Raw genomic sequence first — 25,583 nt, forward strand, 5'->3', positions numbered from 1 at the left:
ACTGAAAATATAGTCTACATTGAGAGCTTGAAGCCACACTGTAATCAGTTTCAACACCAGAGGAGACAGGCTTCAGTGTGGCCTACAGGGATGGACTGGAGACTAAAAGCCAGCCATGTGGGCAGTAAGCAAGTAAGTCTTAATAAATATGACTTTGGAGGTTGGTATATATTACTATATACTGTGGCTGGGAGGCTATGATACTATCCATGGTTCCATGGAAAGAGGTGATTAAAAATTCTACATTTTCCTCCAAGACTCACTGCCTTCAAGGATGCCTGGGCGAAGGAGCAGGTGCTGGTGGTGTCTTTCTCAGTCTGGGGCCTCTCTATAATTATGCCCATAATCAGCCCCCATACCAAGTATGCCGGCATGATCAACAGGGCCACACCCTACAACTACCCAGTGCCTGTTCAAGATAATGGGAACATGCCCGATGTGCCCAGCCACCTCTAGGACCCTCAGGGTCCAAGCCTGGAATGGCTGAAGAACCTGTGAATACTCCTGATGATGGGATACTTCCCTGTTGCCCCCAATAAAAATGTGAAAACCAAAAAAAAAAAAAAAAATTCTACATTTCACCAGGCTGTGGTGGTGCACACCTTTAATCCCAGCACTCTGAGAGGCAAAGGCAAGCAGATCCCTGTGGGTTCGAGGTCAGCCTGGTCTACAAAGCATTCTAGGATAGCCAAGGCTGTTACACAGAGAAACCCTGTCTCAAAAAAGAAAGAAAAAAAAAGAAAAGAAAAAAGATTTCTATGTGTGTCTTCTGGGTTTTTGGGTTTTTGTTTGTTTTGTTTCAATTAAGTACTTCTTTAAAATTATTTATTTAGGGCTAGAAAGATGGCTCAGTGGTTAAAAGCAATGGGTTTCATTCCTAGCACCCTCACAACTATCTGTAACTCCTGTCAAAGGGGAGTCAGCACTCTCTTCTGGCCTCTGTAAGCACTGCATGCATGTGGTACACAGACATAAAATGAAATAAATTATTTGTGTGTGTGTGTGTGTGTGTGTGTGTGTGTGTGTGTGTGTGTGAGAGAGAGAGAGAGAGAGAGAGAGAGAGAGAGAGAGAGAGGGAGAGAGAGAGGGAGAGGGAGAGGGAGAGGTGTGTACATCCGAGGACTGGGGGAGTAAGTTTTCTCCTGCTACCTGGTGGGATCCAAGGATTGAATTCAGGTCACTAATCCTTACCCACTGAGCCATCTCTCTGGCCCTTGGATGTCTCCTTTGGACAAGTTTAACCTGTATCCTTTTCCTGTTAATAAAGTGTTTTACTGCTTTTAGTAAATTCTTTAAATACTTTCAAACAAATTATCAGACCAGAGAGGGACTGTGGAGCCCCTAAATGCACCTAAAGTAAGGTCAATCTTGAAGAGCATATTCCTTCAGACTTTACAGGCTAGTTAAACTCAATGCAACCGACTAAAAACCAATAGGCTATCGAGGCTTGGTGATACACACCTGTAATTCCAGGGTTCAGAAGGCTGAGGCAGGATGCACTAGGGTTCCAGGCCAGCCTGGGTTATAAAGCAATATTCTGTCTCAAACAAAACAATAACATAACAAAACCAGAAAACTCAAAATTAGCAATAGGTTAGACTCTGAGTTCTTAAGGTCAATGCCTTCTTCATCAGGATATAGTTAAAAAACAACAACAAAACAAACTTAGACAATTCACTCTGAGATGAATTGACACTCTCAGATTGTCATATAAACTCTCTGACAGAGCAATAATTTTTATGATGATGATGATGATGATGATAAAAGCAACAACTATTACCATGTATCCACCCATGTCTATAGTCACCACTTAACAAATTTGGAAAAAGAGCATCAGAGTAAAATACTTTGTTCAAGATCATACGACTAGTGAGTGATTGTGGTGGTCTGAATGAAAATGATCCCCCAAGCCCACAGGCAGTGGCACTATCAGGAGGTGTGGCCTTGCTGGAGGAAGTTAAGTGTGTTACTAAAGGTGGGCTTTGAGGTTGCAAATGCTCAGAGTGTGTGTGTGTGTGTGTGTGTGTGTGTGTGTGTGTGTGTGTGTGTGTGTGTGTCTGTCTGTCTGTCTGTCTGTCTGTCTGTCTGTGTGTCTGTCTCTCTGTCTGCCTCCCTCCCCCCATCCCCTCTTCACCCCTAATTCTCTGCTAAGCCAGACTTTAAACTCTCAGGTATCTCTTCAGTACCAGGTCTGCCTGTGTGTCACCATGCTTCCAATCACAACAAAAATAGACAAAACCTCTGAACTATATGCCAGCCCTAATTAAATGTTTTCCTTTGTAAGAATTGCTGTGGTCAGGGCTGGAGAGACAGCTCAGAGGTTAATAGCATTGACTACTTTCCCAGAAGTCCTGAGTTCAATTCCTAGAAATCACATGGTGGCTCACAACCATCTATAATTGGATCTGATACCCTCTTCTGGTGTGCAGGCAAACATACAGACAGAATACTATATACATAATAAATAAATCTTATAAAAAATTGCTGTGGTCATGGTGTCTCTTTACAGCAATTAAAAACCCTAACTAAAACAGTGACAATGTTGTTTAAAAAGATTTACCTATTTTTAGAGTCAACATGCTTTACTATTTTAGAATATAAGCAAAGGAAGATTAACATTAAGCTATACAAAGAAAATTAAAGTCTCCAGCATGATCACTGCTAAAATAATATTGCTGAAGACCAGTACCTGTCAGCACTGACTTCCCTTCCTTATGACTTAACCATGGGTACTTTCGAGTTTAGTTACAGCTTGTCTGTGAATTTCCTCTGAACAGATAGTGAATTGCGCGAGTTAAAAACAACTAGGTAAATAAATAGCTGGACATGTGGCTCACTCCTCTAACTCCAGCTTTGAGGCCAGCCTGATCCACAGAACCTAGTCCTGTCACACACTCACAAACACACAAATTAAAAACAGAAATTTGGGGAGATGGAGCACTCAACGCTCTTTCCAGAGGACCTGCGTTCGGGTCCTAGAACCCATGTCTGGTGGCTCACAATTGCCTATACACAACAGCTCCAGGGAATCTGACACCCGCTTCTGGCCTCCTTGGGTGCCTGCACACACATACATATAAACAAAACTAAAATACACACAAAAGGAAAAAGACCATTTTTTATATTATTATAAAATGCTAAACACAAATTCCAGATACCTGAAGCGGATAGCCAACACTTCTACCAAGAAAACAACCATCCATGGTACCCTAATCCGTAAGCTCTGAGCACCAAGTTCTTTCATTTTCCTCTCCAATGTTCCATTCTCTTCTTCTTCTGTATCTTCTCTTACATCATGGAACTGGCCTCTTGGCCTCTAAGAAAGACTGAGAAGAGCTATAGCCCATCAATCATGTAAGACCAACTGGACTGTCTCAAAATGAACAATGTATCTACAGCTTTCCCACTCCAACTAGAAACCATCTTTAAGATACAAGTAACAAATAGTTGTGATAAATTAAATACACATGGATAGTAACATAGTAACCCAAGCATTCTGAACATAGTCATCATAAACAAATATTTTTGTATCTAATTTCAATCACCTAATTACATGATTTGAACTTATGAAGGTCCAGAGTAAAAGTACAATCAGAACTGTTATTTAGATTATTTTAAACATTAGTATCATACTTCTACAAGATCTGAAACCCAACATCAAGTTGTACTATGTCCATTTTGACAAACCAATTGTGATAAAGATGTTTTTAAAATGGATTAAGTCTGGGTCTACATTAAATGTTAGTCATTAAAGAAATACTGAGTGATGTGAAATACAGGCTCTATAAAGGAGAAGAGGAGGGTGGAAGTAAAGCATGGGAAGGAAGGAAGGAAGGCAGGAAGGAAGGAAGGAAGGAAGGAAGGAAGGAAGGAAGGAAGGAAGGCAGGAAGGAAGGAAGGAAGGCAGGCAGGCAGGCAGGCAGGCAGGAAGGAAGGTAGGAAGGAAAGAAGGAAGGAAGGAAGGAAGGCAGGAAGGAAGGAAGGCAGGAAGGCAGGCAGGCAGGCAGGAAGGAAGGAAGGTAGGAAGGAAGGCAGGAAGGAAGGCAGGAAGGAAGGATATTCTAACGAATTAGACACACACACCCCACCAATAACCCACAGAGACAGAGAAAGTACCTGGAAAGCTGTGAGTGCGCCAGTCCCTGGGTTATACAGGCATCGCAGCGAAGGCATGCTGTCCGCCAGGCTGGAGCAGCCCAGCCACAGAGACCTGGGCATAGAGCACTGCAGAGAGAGGACAACTATGAGATGGGACAGTATGAGACAGGATGGCAGATTACAGGAATTTTCAAGGGTTGGCTGAATGCAATATTCAAGCTGTAGCTTGCCTTTATGATAGAAACACTAGGGAGGGAGTGAAACACAGTCTCACTATGTAGCCTTAGCTGGCCTGGAGCTTGCTATGTAGACCAGGCTGCACTCTGGCTGCCTCTGCCTCCCAAATGCCACCACGCCCAGCTACGATAGAAACATTTTCAAGAAACATAGAAAACGGTGGTTCTAACCTCAGAGAAACTCAAAAGGCACTAGTAGCCAAAAGGCAAGAAAGAGAAAAAAAAAGTTAGAGGTCCAAAAACCAAGTGTTGCATAAAATTTGTCCCTACTATTCTATGAATACACCTGAACTACGAAACAAACTTATTAAATATAACTGACCAATTCATTTCCTCTTTGGACCTTAACCATCTTCTATAAATTTGGCATAAGATGAAATATTATACAGACTAAGCAGAAAAAAAAATTTGTGGTAGCATTACAATATTAAGAATGGTAAATTAGAAAACAAAATATCACATGAGAATTTTCTTTCTTTCTTTCTTTCTTTTTTAAAGAAAAGAAAAAAGCATTGTATCCCTAGGGCCCTGACAGCAACCAACTCTGCATAGTTTGCATATGCTTTATGTATCCTGTTAGTCTGTTATTCATTAGCCAAGACGCACAGTTAACCATAGCAGCTGCCTCTTCATCTTTCCAGATGGATTAAAGGAGGTGGGGCAAGAAACAGTCCAAATAGAAACAAAACATCAGGGGAAGAAGAGTAGGGACTCTGAATGCAGCAGTACAAAAACCTTCAGCAAGGAAATTACAGGAGAGAATAGAGTGTATTCAGGAGGCAACAAAGTACCAGTTCTAATGGCACTAAACACTGTTGGTATTGTTGTGCTTTGAGGCAGGGGGAAGTTGCACGTATGTGTGCACGTGTGTGTGTGTGTGTGTGTGTGTGTGTGTGTGTGTGTGTGTGTGTATGCATGTGTTACAGAGGTCAGGGGTCAACCTCAGGTATTGTTCCTCAGGTGCAATACACCAGATCTCTGGAACTGGCTGACCAGCAAATGACAGGGATCCTCCTGTCTCTGCCTTACAAGAGCACATCACACGCTCAGGTTGTTTGCTTGTTTGTTTTTTAGCATGGCGGCTAGAGATGGAACTCAGGCCCTCATGCTTGCAAGCACTTTACCGACTAAACCATCTCCCTGAGCTCTGCTTAGTTTCAGAATAGACTGCATATGGCAGAATGAAAAGAACCTCAGGATGAAGTTTGTCCATTTGCTTGAGCACTATGATAGTTTAAAAATAGCTAAAATCGCTGGGCAGTGGTGGCGCACGCCTTTAATCCCAGCCCTGGGGAGGCAGAGGCAGGTGGATCTTTGTGAGTTCAAGGCCACCCTGGTCTACAGGGAGTTCCAGGACAGCAAAGGCTACACAAAGAAACCCTGTCTCGAAAAACCAAAACAGTAATAATAATAATAATAATAATAGTAATAATAACAATAATAATAATAGCTAAAACACTAAGCAGCCAACCATACTTAATGGATAAATATTTTAAGATAGGTAAGTCATTTATTCACAAGAAAAATTTTTACAGAATGTGAGGTAATGTTCTGGTTTTTACTTCTTTAAATAATTAGCAGAGATTAGCAATGGGATGAAAGACACAGTATTCCCTACTCATACTGTCTGTAACTCAAAAAAGAATAACAATTGCTAAGCTCCAAAAATTATCGAATCTAGACTCCTTTTAACATGCCATTTCCCTCATTTTACAGTTAAGCACTTGTCAATTCATGCTAACAAATTTAGAAAATAGCACAGAAAGTAGGGCCTAGAATCCATACCTACTGCTTCCTAGAACTCATCATCCCTATATCATAAAGAGAGGATGGAGGACTTCAAAGGGTGTCTGCTATGACATCACCAGAAAACATAAGTCACAGTGACATCATCCTGAATTCTACTCTACTCCAGAGTTTCTTCACCTTACTACAGCCCATTTTACAAACAGCAACTAAATGGACAGTTGTCTTCACTGGTATGTTATCCAAGTCATAACGGCTCTCTGGATTGGCTATCTGAAATCTAGCATGCTACCAAACTGATTTGCTCTTACTGCCTTTATCAAATCGCCTTCTCTACCGTTTAGCTGGCTCTGGAACTTTAGCTATTTAACTACTTTGATATTCTACTCAAATGCTTATGTGAGCCCTAACATATTTAAATTTGTAATTCCCATGCTCTTTACTTCTGCCGTTTAGGTCTGTGTCTCTTTGGCACTACATTTACTAATTTCAGTCCTGTCCAGCTGATTCTGGCACTTGAAATACTCCTACTGGGAGAAGAGAACAATGGGGACAGTTAGGAGAATTCCTGCCCTGCCCTGCCCTGCATTGAGGAACCAAGAATGCTTTCCTGGGGCAGGAGAGATGGCTCAGCTGTTAAGAGCATCCTCCAGAAGCCTGGAATTGAATCCCAAGAACCCACATGACTGCAACTCCAGTCCCATAATGATGCCCTCTTCTGGCCTCCATAGGCACTGCACGCACATGGTACACAGACATGCATGCAGGCAAAACATCCATATACACAAAATAAAATCTCAAAGAAAATTCTAATTGGAAAAAAGTATGCTTCACTGAAGCCAGGAGTAGTGGCTCACACCTTTCCTCCCAGCCAGCCTGTCTCATGTACTGAGCTCCAGGTGAGCCAAGGCTACATAGTGAGATCCTGTTTCAAAAAACACACAAAAAAAGAATGCTCCACCGAAATAATTTTCATAAATTACATTAAATTTCTCTTAAGGCTAATGTTTTAATAAGTTATTCGGTATTCTGGACACCAGATACAACAATGGACAAAGAGAAAGTCCCTCCCCGTTTGGTACCACCTGCGATGACGGCAGATCTTTATGCATGCTAGACAAGCACTCTACCACCAAGATATATTCCTAGCCTTTAAAAAAAAAAAAAAAAAAAAAAACTTCCTTTCTTAGCTGGGCATGGTGGCTTACAACAATAATCCCAGAATTTGAGAGGCTGAGGCAGGATGATTGCCTCTGAGTTTCCACAGTGAATACCATGATAGCCAGTTATTAGCAAACTGGCATCAAACAAACAAACAAACAAAAAACCCCAAAACAAAACAAAAACCTTTTTTTTTCTTCACAGAACTTATAGTCTAACAACATTCCACCAGCATTAAATCCCTATGCATTAAAGATTCTTAATATAAAGAAACTTGCCAAGACTTAGTAACTGTTGTGTTATTCCTCAGAGGCAGGGTACATTTATTAAGTGTTTGGTTAAAGCTGATGGGTAAAAAAGGAGCGTCATTCTGAAGAAGGATTTCAATTTGAAATACATGTGAGAGGTAGAAGAGGTTACAGTGTATAAAGAAAGAATGCATGCAGAAAAGGAGACAATGGAGGGAAACAGGAAGCCTGGAGCAGCTGTCAGGACAGTGGGTACCACGGGGTCTACAACTCAACCAAAACCCTAGGACTCTTCTTTCTCATTACAATGCATATATTTATTTGGAACTGTGAGAGCTTCATGGTTATGTTTTGAAGGCATTCCTCCTAGGAATTATTTGTCTCTTCTGTTTCCATACAAATCTGTGCTATTTTTTACTATCACCTGATGAATTATCCGAGCTTCTTTCAATGTTGTTCATCCTAATAGTCCTCTTCATTCTCTCCCAATCCTCCATCAAAACTCCTCTAACTACTAAAAATCTGAATGGGGCTTACCCTATCTCCTTAAACTGAAATTTCAAAATAAAATTATGATCAATAATGAGCCACATACACCCAGGGAAGCCACTATGTATACCAGTGTGATTTCTAGAATAGTATTAACTTCCAAACACCACACAGAGGATGCATTCTTGATTATTACAACACAATTGGTATGGGTATGAAAACTGTACTTGAATATAGTCAGATTTGCACATTACCATAAGATTTTACATATTATGGCTCAATTTAAAAACCAATTTTCAAATTGGTTTATATTATAATAATTAATCTTATTCATACTGGTAAATGCTGCTTAAATCTTTGAGGAAAACAGATCATTACAAAAGAAATGGAATAGGCTCTAACTTTAGGCGTTTCCCTTCTTCATACTTAAGAGCACTTCTAAAATGAAGGAGAGAAAGGCAAAGGAAACCTGAGCAATGAGAGGAGAAAGCACTGCCATTTGGGCTGCCATGACCATAGGCACTCTGTGCCTTTCAGGCCATTTTAGATCCTAACTTTAAACAAAGACATGATACATGTCTGTCCATCATTTAATATACTTTGCCCTTGATGGAACTGTCTAGCCCTTGATGTTATAAATTTCCTGTGAATAAATCCCAGCTCCTAGAGGCTAGTGCAGGAGGATCACATATTGCAGACCTGCTTCATCTATGGAGGGAGTTTAGGCAACTTAGCAATACCATAGCTAAAAGAGAAAGATTAAAAGGGGTTGGAGATACAGCTCAGAGGTACAGTGCTTTCACAGTGTGTGTGAGGCCCTGGGTTCTATCCCCAGGCCTGAAAAAAATACTTGAAAGGTATGGTGGCACAAGCCAGAAATCCCAATTCGTGAAAAGCTAAGAACATTGAGGCTGAGGACAGGCTGGGCTCTATAGGAGACCACATCTTCAGGCTAATAAATACTTTTCTAAGCACATAGCTTGCTAACTAAGGTTTGGGCTCGCCTTGCTTTTTCTCTTTGCAAATTATATTTAAATTTCTAAACTTTCCCCATCTTCCCAACTCTTTTGCTGAGGATCAAACCCAGGGCCATGCAAAGATAACACTTTGCCACTGACACCAAACCCTTAACTTTTTTTTTTAAATAAACAAAAAGGAAGTGGGTGTGTTAATCTAGCAACTACAACTACATTCCCACATTTAAATATTTAGCTTTTACTAACCATTAAAGAACTCTGGAATGACACACTCCTTAAATGATTTCCTATGTAACCTCAGAGGCTACGAAGTCAGTCAGCATTACATCTCATCTGTGTAAACACAGGTCTCCACACAGCACACACTTGTCTCTTCAGCTCATTTTCCCTCTAACCTCACCCCAGGTGACTCTCCTTGATAAACTGTAGCAACGCAGACTGAGGAGATGGCTCAGCAGGTAAAAGTGCTTGGTGAGCAAGCCTTAAAGTGAAGAGCTGAGTTCCATCCCCAGAGAACACGGCACATGCACACATGCACAGAACACAGTAAGTAAAAATAAAATTCAAATAAAAAACACTCTTTAAAAAACTGTAAAAAGTTAAAGACTGCAGTACTTTATTTAAACTGACTCCATCAGCTTTTAAAACACATATATGGGGGCTGGAGATACAGTTCAGTGGTTAAGAACATTCAATACTCTTGCAGAAGACCAAGGTTGGGTTTCTAGCACCATGGATAGTGGCTCTCACCTGTCCATAGTTCAGTTATAGGAGACCCAATACTCTCTTCTGGCCTCTGTTGGCACCAGGCACACAAGTAGGCAAAATGCCCATACACATGAAATACATAATAAATCTTCTAAAATATTCTATATAAATGTGTGTGTGTGTAAACACACATAGACTGAGTTGTGAGAATAATCTTTTAAAATATTCTGTATAAATATGTGTGTGTAAACACACACAGACTGAGCTGTGGCTCAGAGTTGGAAGTACTCGCTGCTCTTGCAGGAGACTAGAGTTTATTTCCCAGCACTCACATCAGGCAGCTCACAACCACCAGCTCCACAAGATCCAACTACCTCTTTTGGCCTGCACCCACACTCACGTGCACATACCCAACCCCCGCCCCCCCCCCACATACACATAGTATCTTTTTAAAAATAAAAATGAAAAAGCCTATGAAAAATAGAAGGGACACTAAACAAGTTTCTAGTAAATCACAGATTGATTGAGAAGATTGAAATGCTGCAATGAAAGGGGTCTGGTGTTTCAGGAATACAGCATCACGTGCCCATCATCTTCACAGGAACAAATCCACCCTGCGAACCAAGAGCCTGCCTTCCTCCCCCACACTTGGCTGCCTAAAGTAAGGCCACAGATTCTCTGCACTGATGGAGGGCCCTGCAGGCAGAGGGCTGGCCTCAGCATTTACCATATGAAAGCTGAATGACAAAATCTCCTAAACTCAGGTCCCTGTTGGTCAACTTCAAGGAGTAATAGAAGCTATAATAATCAACAATAAAAAGATGGCTGCACTGAGAGTTTATGTATCCTTAAGCCATGGTAAAGAATTCCCTTTGCACTACTATATCAACTAAAGAATTCAGGCCTAGAGAAATGCAGTATTCCACATGCCTTGTAAGGCATTCAGACTCTTAACTTACAAAGTCAATGATCACCTTTTTAAAAAAAAATTTCTTTGTTTACCTATTTACTTATTTATTGTGAGAGAGTTTGAGGAGGTGTGCGTGCCGTGGTGCAAATGTGGAGGAGCAGAGGACACTTAGGAGGAATCAATTCTTTCCTTCTTCTCTGTGGTCCTGGATCAGGTTGTAAAACTTCATAGAAGTGCCTTTGCCTGCTGAACCACCTTGCTGGCCAATCCATCAATTATCACCTTTTACAGAGGTGATACTTATTAGTTCATTCCAAAAATGAAACTCTCATCTGCTACAAATCAGATGATCAAGTTGATTTAGCTTATTACATAAAGCTTTAGAAAAACTAAATAAGGGTTATAAAATTTGCAAAATAGACTATTAATAACAGAATTCCAAAAATGCCAATTCAATTCCAAAATGTTCTGGGAAGACAGTATGAACTAGAGTCCATAACAACAGTAAATTCATCCACCGATCAAATAGTTACTCCTCATGACCAGAGTAGACACAGATGTATATAAAGAGAGATCTAAAGTTTATCAGACAGAAATTATTTACTAAAAAAATTGTGCTTCCTTTAATTATTTCATTTAAAGAGTTGTTAGTATTGTTATTTTTACAGGAAAGTAAAGGAGTTCAGAGGCATTATAGTGACTAAATGGCAATGGCAGAAATGAGGCCTCAATGTCTGTCTCTCATAGATTCATCAAACACCTATTCTCATGTAATCTACACTCCATTTATTTCCCCCTCTGTGCTCATATACACTCACCCATGCACACATGCACATGCTCCCAGTGTGAGCACAGTGCTGGGAACTGAAACCAGAGCCTTGAGTATGATAAGCAAACACTCTAAGCTACATCCTAATTTATACTCTATTTTAGGGAGATAAACTAACACAAACAGTAACCACAAGAAAAAAGCATAAAAATAACACTTGGTTGTGTTGACAGTAGGTGCTATTAATGTTTTTTTTTTTCCCAGTATTTAGAAAAGTTCAGACATAGGGGCTGGAGAGATGGCTCAGTGGTTGAGAGCACTGGCTGCTCTTCCTGAGGACTGGGGTTCAACTCCAAGACCACACGGCAGTTCCTAACTGTCTGTAACTCCAATTTCAGGGGATTTGACACCTTCACACAGATACACATTCAGGCAAACATGAATGCACATGAAATAAAAATCAGTAAATTATTTTTGGAAGTTCAGACATAGTCTTTAGTTCTATTGCACCAATATCACTGTAAGTTAATCACAATTTGCCTCCTCTCCTAGATTGCCTAGATTGTTCCTCGGGGATATGGTTCATGTCTTTAAAATTCCCAATATGCTCTGACTCTTACTTGGAGTTCAAGCCATCAGCTGCTGCCCTAGCTGCCTGTCCCCTGCTGCCTATACTCAATCATCATGGGCTCTAACCTTCTGAAACCATAATCCCTAAATAAACATTCTTTTGTTACAAAAATTTTACTCTGGCCATGGAAAATGTTCAAAAAATGTGTCCTTAATCATCAGAGAACAGTACAAACTACACACCAGAGAGAAGAAACCACTGCTTACAGAATAGTAATGCTACTTCTGCTACTCACTGGTTCTTATGGAAATTAAGTCACCTAGAGTGTAGGACGTGTGTTAGCTTAGATATCGTCATAATTCACTAGCTCATTCACCTGTGTATCCTCTGGTAAAGGAAGGTTAATCAATTACCAAAAGTTAAGGGGTACCTAGCAAATGGTAAGGAGGTTCTAAACTACAATATTCTATGTAGCAAACTGTACATAAAAATGGCACTTTAGGCAGATTGATTGCAATTTTCTGGACATGGCCACACTGATTTCCAAAGTGGCTCAAGACCCAATGATACCACTCTTGGGCATATACCCAAAGGATGCTCAATCACACCACAAGGGCACTTGCTCAACATGTTTATAGTAGCATTATTTATTTATAATAGCCAAAACAAGGAAATAACCTAGATACCCCTCAACCGAAGAATGGATAAAGAAAATGTGGTACATTTACACAATGGAATATTACTCAGCCGTTAAAAAAAAATGACATGATGAAATTTGCAGGCAAATGGATGGAACTAGAAAAAAAACATCCTGAGTGAGATAACCCAGACTCAGAAAGACAAACATGGTATGTACTCACTCATAAGCGGATACTCATATGCAAAGCAAAGGGTAACCAGACTACAACCCACAGCTTCAGAGAACCTAGGTAACAAAGAGGACCTTAAGAGGGATGCAGGGATTGCCCTGGGAAAGGGAATTAGATGAGATCTCCTGGGTAAAATGGGGGTAAGGAGGCATGGCAAGGGGAGGGGAGGGGAGAGGAGGGGAGGGGAGGGGGAGGGGAATGAGAACAGAGTGGGAGAGCAATGAAAGAGATACCTTGCCAGAGAGAGCTAGGGAAATTCCCAGGAAACCACAAGGATGACCCCAGCTAAGACTCCTAGCAATATTGGAGAGGGTGCCTGAACTGTCCTATCCCTATAATCAGATTGATGAATACCGGAGCTGTCTGTCATCATAAAGCCTTCATCCAGTAACTGATGGAACCAGATGCAAAGATCCACAACCAAGCACCAGGCTGAGCTCCGGGAATCCAGTCAAAGAGAGGGAGGAGGGAATTTATGGGCAAGGGAGGTCAAGATCATGATGGAGAAATCTACAGAGACAGCTGAACCAAGCTCATGGAAACTAATCAGCTCTACACCTACAACTGTGGAGACTCCATGGGACCTAACTAGGTCCTCTGCATGTGGGAGACAGTTGTGAAGCTTGTTCTATTTGAGGGGCCCCGGGCAGTAGGACCAGGACCTATCCCTGGTGCATGAGCTAGCTTGTTGGAGCCCATTCCCTATGGTGAGATGCCATGCTCAGCCTTAATGCAGGGGGGAGGGGTCTTTGTCCTATCTCAATGTGCCAGGCTTTGTTGCCTCCCCATAGGAGCCCTTACCCTTTGGGGGAAGTGGATGGAGGGGGTGGGCTGAAGGGGGAAGGTAAGGGGGGACTGGAGAAGGGGTGGGAGGGAGAACTGTGGTTGGAATGAAAAATGAAATTTAAAAAAAAAAATGGCACTTTAATGCTGTAAATTTGAGGTAGGTTAGCCTGAGCTAAGAACTTATTTCAAAAAGAAAGCAGGGGAGGTATTTTGGAAGTCACACATAGAATTGCATAATTTATTAAGAAATAGGGAACCAACCATAGTTTAAGGGTCTAGGACCTACAGACCCTAGAGAAGTAAGGCCCACTCATAAAACTGTTGTCATCATCAAACTAATGGGCATGAAAAGGTGGGGAGGGAAAAGAAGACTCAACGACAAATTACAAGAAAAGAAGGGGGACAAATCAGAAATAATGCCAGGGTTTAAAACCTGAATGACTGCTGGCTAGAGAAATGGCTCAGAGGCTAAGAACTATGATGGCTATTCTTGGATGTCAACTTAACTACACCTGGAATTAACTAAAACTCAGATGGCTGGGTACATCTGTGAGGGGCTTTCCTTCCTTCCTTCCTTCCTTCCTTCCTTCCTTCCTTCCTTCCTTCCTTCCTTCTTTCCTTCCTTCCTTCCTTTTTTTTGGATGTAGGTCAGGCATTTATTGTTTCTTTTTTTTTCTTCATGAACACTTAAAAAAGATAAAACTGTTAACTTGCCCCTTCCTCCAGCATTATATTGAATAGCATATTTCTCAAGAAAATAGATTTCCACAATTAGTAAACACGTCTATTAGTAAATATTCATTCACTAAGATTCCCTGCAAAACCCGTGTCCTTAGGTGTCATAAACCAATCATTAACCTCATCAAAAGCTCTCTGTCCTTTCAGATCCCTGCATTTAAAAAACTAATTTATCTTTTACATTCCAATTCCAATTCCCCCTCTCCTCCCATCCCCCCTACTTCCCCCCTCACCCCACCTCTCCCCTGTCCATGGGCAGACACACATTCACACACATACACATACATAAGTAATACAAAGAATATATATGAAAAAACCCCTGAGAAACTAGAAGTGGCAGAAATGGACACTGACTCTAGTTGGGAGAGCACAGGATGGGAAAGTAAATCATCTCTAATATATGGGTAGAAAGAAATGGCACGAAAGCACGAGTAAAACCTTTAACAGGAGCTAGGAAAAGAGCAATAGGTAAGTAAGCATCTGAAGACCTGAGTTCACAGCACCCAAGAAAAGCTGGAAAGCACAGCCCATGGTCTGCAGTCCCAGTGCTCTGCAGCAAGACAGAAGGCAGCACAGGAGAATCCTCAAAGGCCATTGGCCAGCTGGCCTGGCACACCCAACTGCAAACAAGGACAGAGATCCTGTCTCAAACAGGCAAACAATGTATCCACACCCGAGGCTGTCCCTGACCACCATACATGTGCCTTGGCATGAGTCGCACACACTGACACACACACATACACTGACACACACACATACATACACACACACACACTGACACACACACACACACACACACACACACACACACACGCTGACACACACTGACACACATTGACAACACACACTGACACACACACTGACACACACACTGACACACACATACACTGACACACACACACACACACACACACACACTGACACACACTGACAACACACACTGACACACACACACACTGACACACACACTTGCAATTACTACATACATATGTATAAGTGCAGACATATTGGTTAAAAAGTGCTTTTAAAAATAATATATACTGTTGAGCTGTGGCGCACGCCTTTAATCCCAGCACTCAGGAGAACCGTGAGTTCAAGGTCAGGCTGGTCTACAGAGTTGAGTTCTAGGGCAGTCAAGACTACACAGAGAAATTCTGTCTCAAAAAAACCCCAATAAATAATAATAATAATAATAATAATAATGAGGTAATTCATTTTCATTCTCATGTCCACCCTCTCTTAATGTCAGTGGATTTTTACATAAGCAATTTCAATATATACAATTAAATATATATATATATATATATATATATATATATATATATAATTAAACAGGGTAAACACATAACAATCTGAACATCAAATTAAATAGTGTTAATAGTGTTAACAGATAAAAATATTGGCAGGCAAACTTTAACATGCTCCCCTAATGGCTTCTACCTCCTGGTATCTATGCCCTTGTTTAACCCCATTCCCCTTGTATGGGTAGGTCCTAAAACCTCACTTCTAAAGGAGTATGGCAAAGGTAATCAGATGCCATTATCCATGATTAGGTTACATAAAGTTAGCTGCCATCTTGCTAAAGACTTGGCTGGCATGATTTAGCAAAGCAAGTAGTCATACTGAAGAGGTCCACATGGCAAGGAATGAAGGATGGCCTTCAGCCAACAATCAGGTAAGAACTGAGGCTCTCAGTCCAATAGCTCTTGAAGAAAAGAATTCTGCCAACTACCTGAAATCTTGGAAGTCAGTTTTCCTCAATCAAGACTTCAAATAGACAACAGCGCTGACCAACACTTTTGTCCCTGTGAAAGCTCTTGAAGCAGAGAACCCAGGTCATCTGTGCCCAGACTTGTTACTCCAAAAATCAAAGATACTAAATATATCCTATTAATGTTATGGGCATGTTAGTAAGCTTGATTGAGGCAAACACTTCACAATGACTATGTATGAAAACATGTTATATATGTTAAATACATATCAATAACTTTAATTGACCAACTATAACAGAATGAAAAAACAAAATGTAGAAAAACTGTATATATCTGAAAAGAGACAGATGTGAGAAAATTTTAGCAAGGGACCTGAATCTAAGCCAACGGATAGATAGCACGATCTCAATGTAAGGGTCAGCACTTTTTGAAATACAGGAGCTAATGAAGGGCCCAGTGAAACGGCTCAACAAATAAAGGTGCCTGCCACTAAGCCTGACAATCTGAGTTCAATCTCCAGGACCCAAGAGAAGAAGAGAGAACTGACTTCCAAAAATGTCCTTTCATTTCCATGCACATCTCTCCCCCCCCACACACACATACAGAATAGAACTTAAATAAACAGCCAGGCAGTGGTGGCGCACACCTTTAATTCCAGCACTTGGGAGGCAGAGGCAGGAGGATCTGTGTAAGTTTAAGGCCATCTTGGTCTACAAATAGCAAGTTCCAGGACAGCCAAAGCTATACAGAGAAAACACTGTCTTGAAAAACAAAAAGACAAAATGAAACAAGAAAAAAAAGATTTCCATACACAGCAATCACTTTTTCTATGCCTTCACAACTGCTATTCTAAATTCAGATTTATCCTGTGTTGTCAAATATCTAAATAAGAAATTCTATTTATTCATTTGTTTGTGTTGTGGCTCTGGCTGGCCTAAAAACACTATGGAGATCAGATTGGCCTCTAAAGATTTGTCCAAGTGCTGGGACTAAAGGCATGTGCTATCCTGCCCAGTGTTACATGAGAACTTACAGTATGAAAGGTTTTCCTTAAAGTGAAAATGTTTTCTCAGTGACATTTTCATCTTTTCAAATGTCATGATCATTTTTTGCATTTGTTAATAAAATTCACCTTCCCTAACCTCCTGTGGCTACACATATAGACACTTTGATGTCATGATTATCACACAAACTGTGACATCATTCTTGTCTGCTATTTCTTCTTTACCAGCTCTACCTTTCACTCAAACTTCAGTTACTATTTTTGTTACTCTGTTTTATCTTGATTCCCCAATTTTCAATTCTAATTATCAGCATTTACAAAATATCACATTGCAAAGAGACCAACACAACTAAGTACTTTGTACATAAATTTAGTAACAAGGTGAGCAGCCACTAATCACTAGCAGATTTTGAAGACATGACTGACCATAACACATGTTTTTTTGACAGTTTCCATGGACTGGAGAGTTGGCAAAAGACATCTATATACTGTGTAGTTGCAGATAACATACCATGCTAACTGAAATTCAAACCATGCTATTGGGAGAACTGGAATTACTTAACTAAATTGTGGCAAATGAAATCTCTGTAATTGGAGCTGTGCAAAATGAGAACTTATAAAACATATTTAAATTTATTTTTTGCTTTGAGATTTTTCTGTTTTGTTGAGACAGTGTCTCACTATGTAACCCAGGCTGGCCTAGAACTCATTATGTAAGCCAGAAGACTGTCCTGCCTCAAATGCTGGAATTATAGTTGAGAGTCATCTCACATGGCTATTATGTGTAAATAAACAGAAACACTAAGTAAAAGACTGGCAACAGGACTTCAAGTTTTACCATGGTATCAACCACCACAGACAAGAAAACTGGGTGTGATATGTGAGGCATATATTTTAAGATAATACACAATGACAGGGGAATGAGGTGGCCATAAAACTATACTTCTACAGGGAGTGGGAGGTAGTTCCATCAGTGACATAAAAAGGGGAACCTAGAGCAGATTTATAGAGGACAAAGAGATTAGATTAGAATTAAGGAGTGTGTGTCTTGAAAGAAGTCTTCAGATAACTCCATCCAGAACTTGCCTCCTCTTTAAGTTGGTTCTTCAGTATGAAGCTCTTCTTGCACATGGTAAAACTCTGCCAAGACCAGGCAAACGACCATGACAGAGCTATAAGCACCACAACCAGCCAGACTGCAGAAACCTAAATAAGACGCTCAAAAACCTGAGACCCAAAAAAAATAAAAATAAAAATAAAAAAAGCGACAGCTCCAGAAACCTAAGTCATTTATACTGAAAAATTCTACCAAAATAAAGGCCACTTGAAATCTATTCTAATAACTGATAAACAAGGAGGACCCTAAGGAGACAGGCATGACCCCCCGGAGAAGGGGAAAGGGTCAAGATCTCCTGAGTAAATCAGGAGCACAGGAAGAGGGGGGAGGGAGCTAGGAGAATGAGAAGGGGAGAAGAGGAGGGGTGAGGAGGACATGAGGGAGCAGAAAGGTTGAGTCGGGGGAAGAATAAAGATAACAAGAATGGAGATACCATAATAGAGGGAGACATTTTAGGTTTACAGAGAAATCAGGCACTCGGAAAATGTCTGGAGATCTACAAAGATGACACCAGCTAACAATTTAAGCAACAGAGGAGAGGCTGCCTTAAATGCCCTCCCCCTGATAATGAGACTGATGACTGACTTATATGCCACCTGATAGCCCTCATCCAGTAGCTGGTGGAAGTAGAAGCAGACAGCCACAACTAATCATCGAACTGAACTGGAACCCAGATGCAGAGAAGGATGAGTGAAGAGCAAAGGGGTCCAGACCAGGCTGGTGAAACCCAGAAACAGCTGACCTGAACATCGGGGAACTCTTGCCCCCCAGACTGATAGCTGGGAAACCAGCATGGGACAGATCCAGACCCCAGGAACATGGATTTCAGTGAGGAAACTTCAGAAATCTACGGGACTTCCTGTAGTAGTTTAGTACTTACCCTAGCACAGGTGTGGACTTTGGGAGCCCATTCCATACAGAGGGATACTTCCTGAGCCAAGACACACAGGGGTGGGCCTAGGCCCTATCCCAAAGGACACAATAGACTCTGATGACACCCTATAGAAGGCCTCACCCTCCAGGGGGAGCAGAAAGGATATGTGATGGATAGGGTTTTAGTTGGGGGGGGTGGTAGGGGAGGACGGGAGGGAGAAGGGAACTGGGATTATCTTGTAAAACAATCCTGTTTCTAATTCTAATTTTAAAAAAGTTGAAAAAAAAGAAAAAATCTGAAAGAAAAAAAGATATAAAACACTAAAAAAAAAAAAAAAAAAAGAAATGGAAGAAAAAAACCAAACCAAAAAATACAAGAAATCAATGAAACTCTTAAAGAAAGCCAAGAAAAAAACAATTAAACAGATGAAGGAAACAATTAAAAAAAAAGAAATCTATTCTAATAAATCTTAGGGATACATGAAAATAGCATAAAGCTGATCTGCAAAACCAGCCACAATGAGCTCAACAATTTCTCCGTCTCCCTCTCTCTCCCTCTCCCTCCTTTCCCTCTCTCTTTCAGCAGGGTTATTTATTCTGTTTAATCCTGGCTGTTTTGGAACTCATGTTGGAGATCAGGCTGTCCTCTGACTCAGAGATCTGCCCACCTCTGCCTCACCAGTGAGGAAATTAAAGACATGTGCCACCACTGCCCGGCTGGGCTCAATAATGTCCTTTCTTTCTTTCTTCCTTCCTTTCTTTCTTTTTTTTTTTTTCTTTTCTTTCTTTCTTTTGGAACTAGCTCTTGTAGACTACGCTGGTCTTGAACTCACAGAGACACACCTGCCTCTGCCTCCCGAGTGCTGGGATTAAAGGCGTGCACCACCACCACCCAGCCAGGGCTCAATAATTTCTAAAAAGAAAAAAATACAGATATTCAATAATATAACAGTCAGTGTCTAAAACTAAATTTATGATGGACTCAGTGGCACAAAACTGCAATTCCAGCAGTCAGGAAGCTAAGAATAGTTTGGAACACAGCAAGACCAAGACCCATCCTGTCCCAAAACAAAATGGGAGTTTTCCAAAAGAAAAATACAATATCTGAAAAGGCAATTTCACAAGATAGGTTTTTTCCTACAGATTAAACATTGTAGGAAAAAAGTGAAAATATAAAAATATGAGAAAAGCAATACATAGAATGATGCACCAAGAGAAAAATACTAAGAAAACGAAAACAAAACAAACAAAAACAGGCTGGAGAGACATCTCCATGGTGACAAGCACTGGCTGCTGTTCCAGAGGACCCAGGTTCAATTCCCAAAACCACACGGCAGCTCACAACTGTCTGTGACTCCAGTAGTTCCTGAGGACTGACAACCTCACACAGACATGTATGAACATAAAACACCAATGCACACAAAAAGATAAATTAACAAATCATTTAGGAAAAGGACAACAAAACCTCAGTGACCTATCAAAACTATCAAGTGGTGTAATAACATGTGTATAATTGGTCTTCCACAGAGAAAACCTGGTGGGAAGGGGGAAGAAAAACAAGTAGCAAATACTTTTGAAAAGAACAGTATTTTCAAATAGATTTGAAAAACAATAAAATATATGAAAAGTGCCAGAAATATAAATATGTCACTACATGTTTTAAAATGTTTAAGACATAAGCAGCTTGGGGCTGGAGAGATGGCTCCATACATAAAGGGTTTGCTGTGCAAGCCCAAGGACCTGAGTTCAGAATCCCAGAACCTGTATAAAAGCCAGGTATGGTGGAACTCACTTGTAACCCAGCACTGGGGAAAAGGGGGAAGGTGGGTAAAGATATATGATCCCGTGGTCTTGCAGGCCAGGCAGCCTAGTCAAAATGGTGTGCTCCGAGGTCACTGAGAGATCTGATCTTAAAACAAACAACAAACAAACAAACAAAAAACAAAAACAAAACCCACACAGGCACACAGGTGGAGGCTGGAGAAGTGGCATCCCAGATAAGAACCCAGAGGACCTGGGTTCACTTCCCACCCCCACATGGTGGCTTCCAATTGTCTGTGACTCCAGTTCCAGAGGATACAACACTGGCTTATGCTGTCATCAGGGATGGATGTGGTATACAAGCATACACGCAGACAAAACACCCATGCACATAAATACATAAATACTAATAACTAACTAACTAAATAAATGGTTAAAATTGATGTGCATAGATGCACTCATACACACAACTTAATATAAACAGCCTAGTGGTGGTGGCGCACGCCATTAATCCCAGCACTTCAGAGGCAGAGGCAGCGGAGCTCTGTGAGTGCATGGCCAGCCTGGTCTACAGAGTCAGTTCCAGCACTTGTCCTTAAAAAAATTAAAATAAATAATAATAATAATAATAATAGTACAAGCAGATGGACTTGGCGGTACGTGCCAGCAGTTGGTTGGCAGAAGCAGATAGATCTCCATGAGTTTGAGGCCAGCATGGTCTACACAGGGTTCTAAGACAGCCAGGGCCACACAGACAGACCCAGACCTGTCTTGAAATCTTGAAAGAGACGGAGGGAGGGAGGGAGGGAGGGAGGGAGGGAGGAGGGAGGGAGGGAGGGAGGGAGGAGGGAGCGGGCAAATAATAGTATTACAAAAGAAAATAATTAAGATGCAGAGCAACAGAGGAAGGCACCTGACACTGACATCTGCACATGGATATGGATGCATGCAAACAAGCGCGCGCCCACACACACACACACACACACACACACACACACACACGCACGCACACACGCACGCACGCACGCACGCACGCACGCACGCACACACACAAGAATGCATATGCATTCATGTGCAAAACACATACACAAAACATGCATACATGTAAAATAAGCAATTTAAGCAAAACTAATGAATTGTAGTGTTTATAACACACATAGAAGTAAAATATGACAAAAAATACAAAGTAGAAAATAGAAATACCAAGTGTGAAAAGTTTTTTTTTTTTTTAAGGGAGATTATACTGTTTTGCAAAGCAAACAATTATCAAAGAATGTATTTAATAAGGTTCTGTTACCAAGAATTTATAAAGAACTTTTTGGGATCCCGATACCTCAGTCAGTAAAGTGCTTGGGCAAACATGAGGCCCTGAGCTTGATCCTCAACACCCATGTAAAAAGCCAAACATGGTGATGTGTCCTTACAAAATACCAGGGCTGAAGACAGGCAGAGCCCTGGGACTCACTGGCCAGCCAGCCTAGGGCATGCTCCTGGCTAACCAATAAGAGAGCTTGTCTCAAGAATTAGGTGAATGGCTCTTGAGAAGTGATACCTGAGGTCAACCTCTAGACTCAACACACATGTGCACACATATGCATGCGGCACATACACAGATAACTTTTGAACTGGAGATGTGGCAAAATGAAAAGCTTGTCTTAGATGTATAAAACTCTGAGTTCAATCCCCAGTGCAAAAATAAAAATTAAAAGAGGAGGAGGAGGAAGTAAAAGTAAAACAACAGAGTTCTTAGAACACGCACTCTGGAGGCTGAGAAAGGAGGACCGTCTGAGTCCAGAAACTTGATAACTTATGGAACAACAATAACAACAAAAGTCAAGTAACCCAATTTTAAACTAGGAACAAAACAAAAAACCCCTGCAGTATTTCTCCATAGCAGTTCTCAACCTGTGTATCACAACCCCACTAGGGGTCAAAGGACCCTTTCACAGAGTTCACATACCAGATATCCCGCATATCACATATTTACATGAGGATTCAAAACAGCAGCAAAATTACAGTTATGAAGCAGCAATGGAAATACTTTACGGTTGGGGTCAGCACAACATGGCTGTATGAAAGGGCTGCGGCACTAGGAAGGTTGAGAAGCACTGTTCTATAAGAATACGCAAATGGTAACAAACAGATGAAAAGATTGCTCAACAATAGGAAAATGAAAATCAGAAGATAGAGTTCACATCCAAGTAGGATGGCAATTCAAAAACAAAACAAAACAAAACAAACAAACAAACAAAAACTGGAGTCAACCAGATACTTCAGAAGAGGGCTTGCCAAGACACCCAGATGTGCTGGAGCCTTAGTGTCACAAAGTACAAAACAATCCCAGAACAGAAACTAATGCTAGAAAGGACGGAGGAAAAACAGGAACCCTTAGCATGTTGCTGGTGGAGACAGAAACTGTGGAAAAAGTTTGACAAATCTCAAAAAGGTAAATGTAGAATTACCATATGACCATCCTAACAACTGTTTACCCAAAACACATAAATATACATATATACATTAAAATTGAAAATAAGCACTCAATCAAATACATGTACACATATGTTCATAGCAGCATTACCCAAAATAGTCAAAAAGGTGCAAATGGCCTAAGTATTTACCAATAATTGAGTGAATAAAAAAATTGTACTATGTTAAATAAAACATTATGTAGCTAAAAAAAACCAATTGAAACATAATGCAACATGGATAAACCAAAAAAATATTGTACTAAGTAAAAGAAGCCAGAAACAAAATATGAAATATCCAGAACAGGAAACACATATAGACAGAATATAGACTGGCAATTGCTGGAGGAAGAAACAGAAACTGTGTAACAGATAATAAGCTTTACATGGCATAATGGAAATATTCTATAATTAGAGATTGTGGATACATAATTTAACTGATTAACATTTTAAATGCATATTACATGATATGGAAGTGGACACCTATTGCTCACACACACAGGAAGCTGAGGCAGGATAGAAAGCTAGCCTAGGCTATATACAAAACTTTGTCTTTAAAAAAAGTACATTTTAACCTCTAAAGGAACCACTAAAAAAAATTCCTACTATGCCAACAGAAGAAACACAATACCAAAAAAATAATTCAAAGGCAAGTTTAAAAACAGATGAGACAAATAGCAAAATGGTTTAAACTTAATCATGTCAATATCTACACTTAGGGGTGTGTGTATGTGCATGTGTGTGTGCATACCTGTGTGCACACCTGCGAGCACAAACACAATACAAAATGTTAGTCACCTATGGCTACTGTGCACTTGGATGATGGTATATTCCAAACACAGTTGTTTAAACACCCACTGAGGGCTGGAGAGATGGCTCAGCTGTTAAAGGCTAGGCTCACAACTAAACACCCAATGAATTTTTTTTTTTAAACAGATTAACAATAACTTTACACTGAATGCATGCTGAAATGATTAAGTATACTGGGTCAAAATACATTATAAAAATGTGAATTGCTTTTTTCACATCTTTGAAATTGCTTCAAAATTTTAAAATATTTCAATCTCCCAAATAACAGAACTTCCAAATGATAAGCAAAATAGGGGCTATAGCTCAATGGAAGAACACATATTTATCACGTATGAGGCCCAGAAATCAGTATCATGCACAAAAGAAAGGGAGGGAGGGAGAACACACAATTCTGTAACCAGCTTGAGATTTTTAATACATATCCTTCAGGTACTTGAAAAAATTAGCACAAGGAAGTAAAGAATGCAGTAAATGAACCTGGCCTGATGAGTTAACCTTAGGCACTGCAGCCGTCAAGTACAGCACACTCTTTTTAAGCACTCTTGTTACCATGACAGATCTTATGGTGGAGCATGGTTTTAGTTTAACAAGACGGAAGCTGCACAGTGTACCGCTGACCAGCATAATTATCAATGAGGAGGTGACTAAACAAAGTCCTAGTTCCATGCATGACACGCTGAGCATACGCCTCCTGTATTTCCCATTGAATTCAGCTAACACAAATGGCCAGAACACATGGAGCAGCTATTGGAGGCCTCTGAAAAGTAAGTAAGAACAAGTGGGTGGGGAAGAGGACCGTAACATAGCATAGTACTGAACCAACAATGAATTTACCTTTTTATTATTCCTCCAATATCCACCAGCCGGAACTGCAGCCTGAAACCCAAAAGTGAGTATCAGTGTAGGTACAGGGCTCCAGAAAAAGCCTAATTCTAGCTGAAGTTCTGTAGGGTATCCTCAGAGAATGAAAAACCTCACATTTTTCTTTAATTTTTCTGCATTATCTCTAAGCAATCCCATGATAAAGGTCACCTAAGAAACAATGACCCACAGGAACCCAAAACTCTGAAATAAAGAGGCCTTCTCCTTTGACCGGAAAGAAGAGGCAAAGCCTCACTGCTTCCTTCCAACCCCAACCCCTGCCCCTTTTTCTTTGTCATTTACTCCCAGACGCATTAACATTTTTAGGCATAGATAAAGGACTGCCTTTCTAGATACAGGACTAACATAAGTAGCCCTAAGAAACCGGACAGTACTGATACTTGGACTGTGGGCAAGATGCCAGGAACACTTCAGTGTTCACCCCAGCTGAATACAGATGGATATAACTCAAACAAGCAAGCTAAAGACTCTCAGAACTGAAATATAACACAGACCACCAACCAGATCCCAGGCTGCTCACCAAGTATCATGCACAGATTAGATCTCAATGCTGCTTGCAGAGGCTTTTTGAAGCGAGGGTAAGATGGCAACCCACAAACTCACAGCCCTCGTCACAGCCTCCCCTAAGCACTGAGATTACAAGAGAACACCACT

General features: G+C 40.7%; 1 protein-coding gene and 1 pseudogene across 16 annotated transcripts in view; one reads left to right on the forward strand and one right to left on the reverse strand.

The window, feature by feature from the left end:
* Btrc (beta-transducin repeat containing E3 ubiquitin protein ligase) overlaps positions 1-25,583 on the reverse strand; it is a 174,417-nt gene that overhangs the window by 111,248 nt on the left and 37,586 nt on the right. For 6 of the 16 annotated variants that reach the window (XM_035441805.1, XM_027407177.2, XM_027407179.2 and 3 more), the window contains one exon: positions 4,117-4,224. The exons of 3 other annotated variants lie outside the window; for them this stretch is intronic. In XM_035441805.1, coding sequence (XP_035297696.1) covers positions 4,117-4,224 — 108 coding nt within the window. Of the gene's footprint in view, positions 1-3,158; positions 3,327-4,116; positions 4,225-24,881; positions 24,924-25,583 lie in introns of those variants that run through there. 7 more of the 16 variants (XM_027407185.2, XM_027407181.2, XM_035441808.1 and 4 more) reach the window with 4 other exon arrangements.
* Positions 116-498, forward strand: LOC113834835 (annotated as a pseudogene).

Source organism: Cricetulus griseus, chromosome 3 (assembly GCF_003668045.3).
Source record: "Cricetulus griseus strain 17A/GY chromosome 3, alternate assembly CriGri-PICRH-1.0, whole genome shotgun sequence".
Taxonomy (NCBI): Eukaryota; Metazoa; Chordata; class Mammalia; order Rodentia; family Cricetidae; genus Cricetulus; species Cricetulus griseus.